At 41.7% G+C, this 14,290-nt stretch overlaps 2 protein-coding genes across 3 annotated transcripts in view; one reads left to right on the top strand and one right to left on the bottom strand.

Annotated features, from left to right (window-relative positions):
* JAM2 (junctional adhesion molecule 2) overlaps positions 1-14,290 on the top strand; it is a 410,153-nt gene that overhangs the window by 216,176 nt on the left and 179,687 nt on the right. The gene's annotated exons all lie outside the window — the stretch shown is intronic.
* APP (amyloid beta precursor protein) overlaps positions 4,428-14,290 on the bottom strand; it is a 275,906-nt gene continuing 266,043 nt past the window's right edge. For both annotated transcript variants that reach the window (XM_060150785.1, XM_060150786.1), the window contains 2 exons: positions 14,115-14,261; positions 4,428-5,658 (listed from right to left, as the gene is read on the bottom strand). In XM_060150785.1, coding sequence (XP_060006768.1) covers positions 5,557-5,658; positions 14,115-14,261 — 249 coding nt within the window. In that variant the 3' untranslated portion in view covers positions 4,428-5,556. The remainder of the gene's footprint in view (positions 5,659-14,114; positions 14,262-14,290) is intronic.

The following is a 14,290-nucleotide window of genomic DNA, read 5'->3' on the forward strand; positions in this document are numbered from 1 at the left end:
TTTCCTACATGCAGAAAATCTTACTAATATAGGGCCCTTATGCTTGTGAGTTAGGGGACAGAGAATAAGAGAATGGCCTCAGGGACCTTTCAAGAATTCTCTACAGGAGAGTTATCCCTGAGTGACCGGCCTAATAGGGAAATGGTATGTATGATGTGGCCAAAATTAGTCTCTCTTTTTTCATTTCAACTTGGCGATACATGACATTACCCAAGTCCCTTAGTCTTGTGGTATTTTGAGAGGGCACTCACATACTCTACTGATGGGAGTGGGAGTTCCTTTTTTTTTGGAAAGCAATTTGGTATTAAACTAAAGAGATAAGAATTAAAAATACCCTTCTACTGGGGAGGGAGAGAGGGAAGGAATGGACTGGGAGTTTAGGGTTAGTAGATACAAGCTATTACATTTAGAATGGATAAACAACAAGGTCCTACTGTATAGCACAGGGAACTATATCCAATCTCCTGGGATAAACCATAATGGAAAAGAATATTTAAAAAAATGTATACATGGGTATAACTGAGTCACTTTGCTATACAGCAGAAATTAACACAACATTATAAACCAACTATACTTCAATTAAAAAAAAAAAATACCGGGGCTTCCCTGGTGGCGCAGTGGTTGAGAATCTGCCTGCCAATGCAGGGGACACAGGTTCGAGCCTTGGTCTGGGAGGATCCCACATGTCGCAGAGCAACTAGGCCCGTGAGCCATGGCTGCTGAGTCTGGAGCTTGTGCTCCGCAACAAGAGAGGCCGCGATAGTGAGAGGCCCGCGCACCGCGATGAAGAGTGGCCCCCACTCGCTGCAACTAGAGAAAGCCCTTGCACAGAAACGAAGACCCAACACAACCAAAATTTAAAATTACTAAAAGCATATATGCAAAGGTATTAACAATACTTTCCTCTGGATGGTGGGATTATGAGGGAATCCTTCTTCTTCCTATATTCTGTATTTTCTGCAATTCACATGCCTTGCGTTTATGATCACAATGCATGTTATCAAAACAAAAAATAGGAATCTGGGCCTGGGACTCAGGGAAGGGGTCTAGGTTTAAGCTATTGCTTTGCACGTGAGGTATTACCAATACTTTCCAGGTGGCTGAGATTACTCAGAGAGAGTGTATAGGAAAGAAACCCGAAGACAGAGCCTTGGGGTCCACCAGCAACCAAAGCAGTGATTTTTATGATCTTTCCTGACTTGTGTAGTCACTGTAGGGGAGGGAGTGATCATGCAAAATGCATGATCTTAATTTGGTCTCAGATTTCTAAAAATAACATACAAAGCAAGGAAACAGTGGTGCAGCCTTCTCAAGAAACTTAAGGATAAACAAGCTGTACTTCAAATTTCAAGGTCCTAGAAAATCGGTTTTGAACCTGCTAGAACTCCAGGACACTGTTCCCATGTGCTCCTGCTGAGGAACTGACTGGAGGGTGAGCTCCCTCCTACCTAAAGATGTCTAGGAATAAAAGACTGATGGAGAGATCCACATACTCAACTGCAGGGCTAAGACTAAAATGGGGGGCGGAGGTCATGGGCTGAAAAAAAACCTGTCAACACTTACGTACAGATAAAGTAGAACAAACACAACCAAAAAAATGGGAGGAGAGAGAGAAAAGGGGGAAAGGAGAGTAAGACCACTGATTGTTGTATAGATAAGTGGGAGGCAAAGAATGTCATTTAGAAAAGACAGGTAGCAAAAGGTTAAGAAAAAAGGGATTAAGAGCATTGGAAAAAATATAAATGTAACAGTAACTACTAGAATAAAAATACAAAGCTTCCTATAACCCCCCTCTGCTGACAGGCTAAGAGTCCTTCCCTCATAGAAGTAAATATAATACACTCAGTAACTATAGGAGATATGAAAGAATTGAGAGCAAACATAGGAGGCATATCATAAAACTGAATGGGCCTAACTTGTGTCTTAAAAGATTTTCAAACTGGCTCACATAGCAAAAACCCAACCCTGTGCTGTATACAAGACACACACTTAAAGCGCAGCAATTGAAAAAGCTAAAAATAAAAGCTTGGGCAAAGGTTTACTGGGCAAATGGAAACAGTAAGAGAGCAGGGGTTGCAATCCTGATAGCCAAGTAGACTTTAAGCCCAAAACAAAAGAGATAAACAGAAAATTCAGAGTTATTAAATGGCCATTGAACATATGAAAGAATTTCCAACTTCACTCATAATAAATACATATGAATTAAAATTATATTGAGGGATTTCCTTGGTGGTCCAGTGGTAAAGAATCTGTCTCCAATGCAGGGGACTCGGGTTTGATCCCTGGTTGGGGAACTAAGATCCCACATGCCGTGGGGCAACTAAGCCTGCACGCCACAACTACTGAACCCGTGCGCCTCAACGAGTGAAACTAAACCCGCACGCCACAACTAGAGAGAAGCCTGCACGCCCCAATGAAAAGATCCCACACGCCTCAACGAAGACCCCGTTATTATAAAGAAAATAAATAAATAAAAAAGAAAGAAAAAAGAAAAAAGAAAAAACCTACATTGAGATTCTGTTCTTCATCCATCAGGCTTGCCAGGCCAAACTCCCTCAAAATCCTTGAAATTTGGCCTGGGCAACTACTACTACAATTTTATTTTGTAACACTTTAGTTTTGTGTAAATTATCTATTGATTAATCTCCAGACCATCTGGAGAATTCTTTCATTATACCTTAATTTGAGAATAAGATTATAAGGCATTATTCTTTTCCTCCATAATTATATACAGTATATGTATACATAATTGTGTGTATATATATACATATATATGTATATATATACTTAATTTCTTTTCATTAGCTCCAAAATGATCAAAGCTAAAGGTTGCAACTACTGGCATTAAAGGCTGGCTTGGGAGTAACATCGTATGTTTGAGAAGGTTTGGTTTCATTTCATTACTGTTATTTCATTACTGTTATATTAGGACTAATTTCCCCCCATTAGCTACCTCTCTTTGGGTCAGGCAAAATGGAACTGTTGCTTATACATGTAAACTGTCAAGTTAAGCATCTTCATATAGCAGTCATGTCTAATTGCCCTGAACAGCAAGAGGGAGCTGAGTATTTTGTTCTCCTCAAAATAAGACACAGTCAGATGAGTTTTAATTGAGTCTGTTCATACTGCATAGTGACATGATGAAACAATTCTGATTAATTTTCTGTGCTTAGTGTTTGAAAGGTTGCTACTTAAGGCTAAAAGGTGCTGGCTGGTTCTCATGTTCCTGTTATCAAGCACAGCACAGCAAAAACACCAGGGTCAACGTGTTCTTAGACCTTTGGAATAGAAGTTGACCAGACTTCTCCAATTAAAAATCATGCACAAGGCTTCCCTCGTGGCACAGTGGTTGAGAGTCCGCCTGCCGATGCAGGGGACGCGGGTTCGTGCCCCGGTCCGGGAAGATCCCACATGCCGCGGAGCGGCTGGGCCTGTGAGCCATGGCCGCTGAGCCTGCGCGTCTGGAGCCTGTGCTCTGCAACGGGAGAGGCCACAACAATGAGAGGCCCGTGTATCGCAAAAAAAAAAAGAAAATCATGTACAGTACACATGACATTGTTTTAAAATAGATATAGAGCAGAGGTTCTCAAATGGGGATGATCTTCCCCCCATAAGGGACATCTGGCAATGTCTGGAGACATTTTTGATGATCATAACTGGGGAGTGCTACTGGCATGAAGTGGGTGGAGACCAGGAACGCTGCTGAGCATCTTACAATGTTCAAAACAAGGAATTACTCCCTACAAAATATCAAAAGTGCCACGGTTGAGAAATCCTGCTTTATTGATAGCTATCAGCTGGTCTTCTTTCATTTCCCTAGAACTTTTCTCTTCATATCTTATTAAGGGCTGTTACAATCTGTCAGTATGTTTGTGTTCCCCCAAACTTCACATTGAAGTCCTAATGCCCAATGTGATGGCATTAGGAGGTCGGGCCTTTGGGAGGTGATTAGGTCATGATGGTGGAGTTCTCATGAATGGGATTAGTGCCCTTGTAAAGGAGGCTCCAGAGAGGCCCTAGTCCCTTCCACGTGAGGACACAGAAGTCTGCGACCTGGAAGAGGGCCCTCACCTGACCATGCTCGTACCCGGATCTCAGACATCCAGCCTCCAGAACTGTGAGAAACCCAGTAGCTACCCAATAGCTTATAATTTTATTATAGTAGCCTGAATGGACTAAGACAGGGACAAACTTGAGGACGAAGATATGGCAGCAAAATAGTTTGGACCAAGTAAAAACTGAATTAGGTCTATGAAGTATTTTACTAGCACTGGGAGTTGCCTGTTGGCCCCGATTTCCTGCTCAGACTTACAGCTAAGACACCACAGGTGTGGATGCCCAGCATTAGAATGTTCTTAGCAGTCTTCCGATGACTCAAGGATCAGAAGGTTGTTACCATGGAATCATTCACACCAGCACAATGGCGCTCCTCCAATAATGTATTTATTTACATGAAAACACCGTTTTATACAAATTGAAGACAAATCTCAAAGGGTTTGTCTAGGCTTGCCTTCCACATTCCCTGATTTTGTCCCTTCCACTTCCATTTTTTGTTTTTTTTTTTGGTATCATAAATAAAGTGTTTCAGACTGCGTGAAAGAAACGGAATCTACCTCTTCTTCCCCACCCAAAATTACTTTGAATATTTAACATCCATAGTCATTCTTCAAAGAAAACTCTTGCCCAGCATCATTTTATTTAATTTATTTATGTAATACAGTGTAGAAAGCTATCATGGTCATAGCAATGATTCTGTACAATCATCCTGCAGAAAATTTTTGGGGAGAATTCTTGGTAATTGGAGACCAGCAGAGCAATCCCATCCCACCCTCCCCCACCTGTAAAAGTGCTTACAATGAACAGGGATTCTTTTATTTATCAAAGATCCGAAGATACGTGGACAAAAAAAAGTTTCAATTCTCAATGCCTAATGTGTGCACATAAAACAGGCACAAAGAAATAAACGTGTATCCTCATAATTCCTATATAACAAATATAGCAGAAGCAGCAATCTGTACAGTAAAATGTCATTGTGGAAAAAAAAATCCTCTAACTCATTTGGAATACATAAAAATGTTTAACTTTAAAATGCATAGTGATCAGGAAAAGAATACTTAGGCAAGAGAAGCAGCTAAACTCCCACGTTCACATGAAGCATCCCCCATCGATTCTTAAAGCATATTTCAAAGTAGGACTTAACTGGGTCACAAACCACAAGAATAATATACAACTGGCTAAGGGGCTATGTGATAAATAATCAGGAGGGAATCTATTCATGCACTAGTTCGATACAGCTAAATTCTTTACAGTACACAAAACCCATTAATAATGTAGTGGAGAGACCGAAATATGAAGAGAGAGAATACATTACTGATTTGTATATTAATTCAAGTTCAGGCATCTACTTGTGTTACAGCACAGCTGTCGAAAGGCGATAATGAGTAAATAATAAAACAGAAGGGTTTGTTTCTTTCCACATTATTCTCTAAATGAACACCGATGGGTTGTGAAGCAATGGTTTTGCTGTCCAACTTCAGAGGCTGCTGCGGTGGTGGTCTAGTTCTGCATCTGCTCAAAGAACTTGTAAGTTGGGTTTTCGTAGCCATTCTGCTGCATCTTGGAGAGGTGGCGCTCCTCTGGGGTCACAGCAGCGTCAACCTGCAAAGCAAGAACGAGGACAAATGCGTTAAGAAAAGCAATCTTTTAAGAGTGCACACGGAGAAGCAGTAAAAAGATAAGGTGCACTGTACTCTTTTCTTGCCAAGATTTGAGAACACCCACAGTTTTCCCTCTTTCTTCACCATTTTGACATGGAGCAGAACGCCTGTGCCCACCAGTTATGCAGATGCTCCATCTATCACTAGGTGGCGCTTAAAACTTTGACCTGCTGGCTTTGCTTGCGAAGCGCTCATTGGTTGCTTCTCCAACTGAATAGTAACTGGATACATCTAGGGCAATAAATATTTTTTTCTTCCCCTGTTGGCTCGAAAAAAGACAAAAGGCTTCCAGGAAAGACTCCCTTACTTGAAAAGTGTGGTGTTAAGCTAGAAAAAAAAGCCAACAGTATTACGGAGAGAGATTCAGCAAAGTAGAAAGGAAGACTGCTGAATATCTCCCCGAGCTCGTTTTAGTTTGTCTCCGTGTTCACTAAATTTAAGATGTTAAAGAAAGACTCTTTTAATTAAAATAATGATATAGGTATATCAAAAGATATTAAAAGACACAGAAAGAACATGCTGTTCCAGATTATTATTTTTTAACGTAACATTAAGATTCTAAAAGTATGTCATCCGAAGGTTTAAAGAGATTCCCTCTGTGATATGGTGGTTCCCCTCCAAGATCAGGCCAGCAGTTGTAAACTTGTGTTCCTCCCCTCAGTGTCACTGTTAGGCCAGAGCTACACTTATTTACTCTCTGCAGGCTGGGCCAGGTGTGTGTTGGGGTGTGTGGGGAGATGTTTAGGTTTCTACTATATTTGCTGTACCTCAAATAGTCCACAGACGAGAGGAAGCAAATACTTAACTCTTTGCTGAATAAATGAAAGCTTAGTTTTGTTATAATTGCTTTAAAACTTCTGTAAAACCAGTGGAAGATGGAGAAAATCAACACAAATTTAATCAGAGTGAAGAAGCATGTCTTCCACAGGAAAGGGTAAGATGTGCTGTCCAGAAGTTGTTTTTTCTTTCAAAGGGATGTTTTCTATTCTGTACATGATGAGATCGGGGTCCCTTCATCATTTCCAGAATGCCGCAGGCCTGCTCTCCACTGTCCAGTGCTGCAAAGTGACATCTAGCTCCTGAAGCAGCTTTTCCCCCTGAACCCGACGAAGGACAAACACCAGAGAGTGGGTGTGTTGGTGCTAGGGCACTAGGTCTAGGGGATGGAGGGCGACTGATACACCATGACTAAACCACACCGGCTAATGAATAATTTAGACCGAAAGCATGGTGCAGTCACTATGGAGTCTCCTCAGTAAACCAAACATAGAACTACCATACGACCCAGCAATTCCACTTCTGAGTATGTATCCAAAGGAAATGATATCACTATCTTGCAAAGATACCTGCACCCCAATGTTCAGTGCAGTATTATTTACAATAGCCAAGACATGGACACAAACTAAGTGCCCATTAATGGATGAATGGATCAAGAAAATGTGATACACACATGACGGAATATTATTCAGCCATAATAAAGAAGGGAATTCTGAAGTTTGCGACAAGATGGATGAACCTTGAGGGCATTATGCTAAGCAAAATAAGTCAGAGAAAAAGACAAATACTATAGGACTTCACTTATATGTGGAATCTAAAAAAACCCAAATCATAGATACAGTGAGCAGACTGGTGGTTGCAGAGTTGTTGAAATGGGTGAAGATGGTCGAAAGACACAAACTTCCAGTTATAAGTTCTGGGGGTGTTATGTAGAGCATGGTAACTATAGTCAACAATACTGCATTGTATATTTGAAAGTCGTTAAGAGAACAGATCTTCAAAGTTCTCATAACAAGAAAAAAATTGTAATTATGTGAAGTGATAGTTGTTAACTAAACTTATTTGGGTAATCATTTCACAATATATACATATATCAAATTATCATGCTGCAAACTTAAAACTAATAGTGTTATATGTCAATATATCTCAATAAAGCTGGAGTAATCTGGTTCCCCCAAGGTTACTTTGTATGACTCCACCTCATGGACCAATTGACACCTTTCAGTATGGTCATTAGTTGGAATGATCACCTTGGCTAATCTCAAGGCAGCTGGAATAAAAAGACGTAAAATTCCCCTCAGAGGACACGGCTCAAATGGATGCTCACCATCGCTGGCCCCGGGGGAATAATCACTGGTGTTTTCTCATCCCTTTCTCCTCCTTTGATCTGCTCTGTTGTCAACAAATGAGGTCACCTTGCTTTAATTGGCAATTGTGTCATTAGCCACTAACTTGTAAGTTAAAATGCCATCATTAAAGGTCAGCTTCCTGGTGGGCTTCCCTGGTGGCACAGTGGTTGAGAGTCCACCTGCCGATGCGGGGGACATGGGTTCGTGCCCCGGTCTGGGAAGATCCCACATGCTGCGGAGCGGCTGGGCCCGTGAGCCATGGCCGCTGGGCCTGCGCGTCCGGAGCCTGTGCTCCGCAACGGGAGAGGCCACAACAGTGAGAGGCCCGCGTACCGCAAAAAAAAAAAAAAAAAAAAAAAGTCAGCACCAATAACAAGAGATTTCATTCATTCTCCAAATCTGCTTGCAGGAAACAGCCTGTCTGCAGCCCTATGCCATTTGAATTTGGGCTTCTTTTTTGCGCTGTGCCACCTCTTAGCTGAGATTTCAAAGAATGTGGAGATTAAAAAAAAATCTTGCCAAGGAGATCAAGCACAAAGCTGCTATGTTTCTGAGTGGGGAAGAAAACATAGCGCTGCTTGATTGTTGGAGTATTAAACTTGTATCTCCCCCTGGAGCCAACGTCAACCCTCATACTGGCTGCGTTCATCAAGGACAGGGGAACACCTGGCAACTTAATAGTTGATCTTCTCTTCAAAGGCCAAAGCCCAACTCTTTAAGAGAGCCCTGCCAGTAAATGCGAGGCTCAGAGGCCGTATGCAAGTCAGGCAGCTAACTTTCCTGTCTTTTCTTGGCCTCTTTTCTACTTGCTAATCTTCAGGACCCTTTGCCGCTGGGAGGGCAGCTGTTCGGCCAGTCCTGCAGTGAGGCGGCTTGGCCCTCAGGCCTCAGAGGGCTCAGGAGCTACAGGAGAAGGGACTGCCTTTACAACATGGCACCCAAGGAGTGTGGATTGCATCTTTTTATTCCCAACCCCTCAAGAGCTAAAAGTGAAACACAGTACTCATGTCCATGGATAAACCTACCACTGAAGGAAGGGCAGCAGGTAAGGGGGAGCCTTTCACCCCAACAAGCCTCAGCTATCTGTCACTCACTATTTCCCTGCAAACGGAGCTGGGGGAAGATGTAGCCAGTGGTGCTTATTCTGGAAGAACCCACAGAACAATGGAGTGGGGGACAGGATCCCCATCTGCTCCCCGGGGCAGGAACATGTGTCACTTGCTGAGATGAAAACCCACCCGGCACAGCACCTCTGAGCGTCCCCTCTCTGGACTTTCTGGACTTGATGGGAGTAGTGACTGATCTGAAGTCTTCATCTTTGTTAGAGACCCCGGGCCCCTGCGCTGCACCCCACCTTGGATTTCCACGGTCACTGCTGCTGACACACACTGAGAACTGAGCCCAAAGAGCCTGATTCATCTGGTCCTAATACGACCTTGAGTAGGGCTTTTGACTACTGTTTGGCTAATGCCCTCTTCCTACCCCTTTCTCCCTGAACTTGACTCTTTGGAGCTGTTTATTGCTTCACTATATCCAGAAGAATTTATAGCTCAACCATTAGACTGTAGACATACAATCTATTTGGGTCTCTCCTTAATTTCTAGATACCCCTGCCATCCCGTTTCTCGTGTAGGTACTTTAAGCTTGGAGGAGGGCCAGTGGACACTGTACTTTAATTTTATTATGTATAGTAATCAGCAGGATGTGTGTTGATGGGTGTCCCTTTATGCATGGCCCAACAACAGAATCCCGGCCCCTAAGACTTTTCATTTCAGGTCATCTAGGTGGACAAAGAATGGCGGATAAGATAAACTAAACATGCAAAATAACCGGAGAGTGTAAGAACATCAGAAACACCAGGAACATGGGAAGGAAAAGCACAAGCAAAGAGAACAGCAATGACGTTTTCAAGCTAATGGTTTATCCCTTCTAGTAACCTTGCAGTATTGGTTTTCTACTCTACAGTATACATGTTCATTTTCTTAATTATATTTCCATCTCTTTATAAGTAGTTCAGTGATATTTAGTGCCTACATCAAGTAATTCTTCAGGCATGCCCTGGAACTCTCCCGCTATGCTGAGGACTTCCTCTGACCTTCCAATTTCTCCTCCTGCAGTTCACTTCCAGCCACCTGAAGATTTTGAGTCCACCTTCACTTTTTCTTACCATTGCTTCCAATTTAACCTGACCAATCTGTCTGACTGCTATAGCGGTGGCTAGGTGCCTCCACTAAAGATTGACTTTTTGTCAGGAAGAAAGGACCCATAAGGACCTATTTTTATAATGTCACCAATCTGATAGCACATTCATTAGAAAGAGTCATATGCCATATCTCCATAAAAAGCTAAATAAGCAACTCTCTTCTTTAGATCATTCATGAGATGACTGGGGGCGGGGATGGGAGACTTCTGGTGTTCTAGTTATCAGATCTGTGAAAGGAAAATTTTTTCATGTCCTTCAATAAAGAGAATTTGTGCCCCCCCCTTCTTATTAAAGATGAGAAGTAGTGGACATACTACTTCAATATATATTTTAAAATATTCAGTGTCAACTGACATCAGTGTAGAAAAGGACTGTCTGCTACTAAACAGAACCTGGGGTCAATGGGCTTTGCAGAACCTGATTACAGCAGGACAATGGTGGGTAATTCAGCAGGCGCTGGGATACTCAGCCACCAGAGATGGTGCACGCATTTGGGAAACAGAACAATGGAAGGCTATCTTGTCACTGCTTGAAGCACAAATGAAGCACTGTCATCTCCTTGGGAAACCGTGGCTAATGACTTACAGACTGAATCTCTGGCCCTATGACTAAGCAAGTCACTAAATCAATATTTATTGCTTAGTTTTTCAAAACAAAAACTGGCAACTGCTCATTTCCACCGGGTAACGATTCTATTCATAAAAGTACTGGGCTTGCTTTCACTTCCACACCTCTGTGATCTTCTGCAGGAATCTTTTCCTCTAAGAAGGAGCAATTTCCTGGACACCAAGGCTTTTGTCGTGATTTCTCCTTCATGCACGGATGGCGTGAAGTGTGACTGTATTCTGTTCTGACAGACTTAGACCCATCCATCTGGGAATACCCATTTACTCATTTTTGTTCTTAGTGAAATAAGGTTACTCATTAATGAAATAGGTTAACCAGAGCTGGCAATAAACTTATTTCCACGTCCTTGAGGGTGACAACCTGCTAAGACAGGCAGAGAAATGTGTGTGGGAGGATCACTTCGTTCGGCGTAGATTCTGAGAGCAATCATGTTGAAACCCCCCAGCACCCTGCATCACCCAGACCACGTGAGGCACCCTAGGTGTCTAGGCTGGGTTGCAGCTCTCTGTGTCCAAGTGCAAAACCACCACAGCTAGACTATCACCTTCCTAAGGGCAGGGATGACGACGAGCACCTTAGATGAAGTTAGCCTGAAGTTCCTCAAGCTCCGTGTTGAACACTGGCTCAACACGGAGTTTGAGAAAGGGTTACCTAAGGAATGGAGAGAAAGGAAGGCCTTTTCAGGGAAAAAGGGATGGTTTCCCGGCTCTTGACAACATCGTTACTTTAAGGAAGAAGGAAGTGAGAGGAAATGAAGAAAAGAAACACAAAAGGAGGTGGGGCAGTCACTCTAGAGGTTCCTAGTTGCTCTCAAGTAGCTAACAAAATAAATACCAAGAGAAGGGCTGATCGACTGCCTTCCCTACAAGGATGCCTTCTGGTTTAAAAATTAATTAATTTTTTTTCAGAACTCATGTTAAAGCATCAACTGCTCTAATATTCCAAAACCAAGGAGACTTTTCTTGCTAACTAACCAAAAGAAACATTTAACCTAGGCAGCTGTAAGAAGGCTTAAAAGGCAACCAGTGAGAGACTAGTGAGCTTGGAGACAAGGAGATACCATTTTCTACTCCCTAAGGTTTGCTTAGACAACAAAGAGGCAGGAGTGGTAATACTATATATCCATCAGTGATTCTCAAAACTGACTGCATGTCTGATTCAGCTGTGAACATTTTCTACACTCAGATTTCCAGCCTCTTATTTAGAAATTCTGTTTTCCTAGGTCTGGGGTGGGACCTGGGGAATGTGTCCTTTGAAATCAGTACCCGGTAAGTCTCATGCAGAATCATGGTAATCACGGCAAAGAGCCCCTGAGATGCCTTGTTTTACCGCCCAGCATCACTGGCCTCTGTTATGGGTGGAACTGTGTCCTCCCCAAATTCTGAGGCTAAAAACCTGATCCTTAATACCTCACAATATACCTGTATTTGGAGGGTCTTTAGAGGTGAAATTAAGGTTAAGTGAGGTCATTAGTGTGGACCTTATGCAGTTAATACTGGTGTCCTTACAAGAAGAGGAGATTAGGACACAGACCTGCACAGGGGAAGGTGATGTAAAGGCACAGGGAGGCCACCTATGAGCCCAGGAGAGAGGCCTCAGGAATTGTGAGGAAATACATTTCTGTTGTTTAAGCCACCCTGTGGCTTTGCTATGGCAGCCTGAGCAAACCAGTATAGGCTCTTTGTCCTTTGGCACCAAAGACGGGCACTTTGATAAAAAGGAAGCCACCGCTTGGGTAGATTCATCAGTTCAAGGCCATTAAAATGTATGATTATATTAAAAAAATTTAAATGGACTTTTGAATTATTCAAGTATGAAAACAGGTTTTTTTTTTCTCAAACATGCAATTAAAATGAAAAATGAAAAAAAATTGTTTTTTTGAAAAAAAATTGTTTTGAGTAGAAATGAGATTACTGATGCTAATAATGCTACTAATAATACATCTTATACTGTTTCAAAGGACAGAAGCTCAGAAATACTACTATGAAGAGCAGCGCCCCACACTTCATGACGTCGTCATCGCTTATTTATGTGCTCACCCTCCTATCTGTCAATCACTCAGTTCTTATACATCTTGCCACCTATTTCCTGAATTCATTCATTTCACTGTTCTTTAGCACATCTACACCAGGATGGACAAGAAAAACAAGACTCAAAACCAATTTCCATCAGCAGCTCCTGTAAACAAGGAGCCTGGATGTTCCAAGTGCTGAACTAAATGAGGTTTCTGGCTTTGCCACAAACTTAATTTATTTAAACTGTTCCTGCCCTCCTATAATCAAGAATGGTTTGGAGCACATTTCCTTGGGGTTAGTGAGAAGTTTAACTCACTGGAAATATCTGAACTTTGCTCTGATGGAAAAAGCAATGGACAGGATGTGGGGAAATCTGTACTGTGAACTTGGCTCTACGGAATTTGACATTGAAAGGACATGTCTTCTGTCTGGGTCTGTTTTCTCATCTAGAAAATGAGAAGATCAATTAATTGATTATTGAGATCTCTTTCAGCTCTAAAAATTCTAAACTTCTCAAGATGTATTAATTCACTTTCCCTAACAGTTTCCTAAAAAATACATATACTGTGAGGTTCCTCCCCTAAACCCTGCATTTTAAATGCATATGAAGAACTTATTTGCACATTTAATTTTATTTTAAAATATTTTGTATCATGGGTTTAAGGCATCATATTTGAATCCCGCAGCTTACTCTATTTTGTTGGTGTAACTCGCTACCTCTGTGCTGTACATACTCTTGTTTCTCACAGGTTGGGGTGTTTGGACAGTCTCAAGTAGATGTAATTGTCACTTTGTGGGTCTTCTCTCCACCTCCAGTGCCACTGCACTAACACCTTGAAACTAAGATATTTCAGGTGGATGTGCAGGGTGACAGGTTAAAGGTCTTGAACAACCTTGTATATTTCACTCAGCCTTTTGGTATAATGTGATTTTCTGTGAGACTTTAAAGGTAAGACTCTTTACTGAAAATTATTTACTATTACCTGGCTTGAGTTAGAAATGAAATTATTTAAGATAAAAAAATCCAGGAATAAGCGTGCTTAAAATTTTTTTTTTTTTAAAAGCAGGCTTCCACTTCCTTTTTTTCATTTGTGACTTCTGCTGTTATTTTTTCTTTTAAATGTCTGTAATCACAATATCTGTAATCACAATATCCGTAAGCCAGGCATTACCATTAGTATTATTTTGATATTTCAATACAAATTATAAGAAGTTGAGATAGCAGCATATATCCCCAATGTCTCGATCACAGTAGTTATAAGTTGGAATGAATAAAAACCAGAAGCAAGAAAATAGCTGCAACTTGAGCAGCAATATGGATTGTTTGTTCAAAGAGATACTTGGATGATTCTTCGTCTAACACCCAGCAAGATTTTCTTCATAGTCTTTAACTCCCACCTGCAAACATGCAGCCACGTTTACCTACCTCCACCACACCATGATGGATGGACGTGTACTGTTTCTTCTTTAGCATCACCAGGGTGATGACAATCACTGTTGCTATGACAACACCGCCCACCATGAGTCCAATGATTGCACCTTTGTTTGAACCCACGTCTTCTGCAAAGAACACCTGGAAAACAAATGCAAGAGAAAGGATTG

Source organism: Lagenorhynchus albirostris, chromosome 5 (genome assembly GCF_949774975.1).
Source record: "Lagenorhynchus albirostris chromosome 5, mLagAlb1.1, whole genome shotgun sequence".
Taxonomy (NCBI): Eukaryota; Metazoa; Chordata; class Mammalia; order Artiodactyla; family Delphinidae; genus Lagenorhynchus; species Lagenorhynchus albirostris.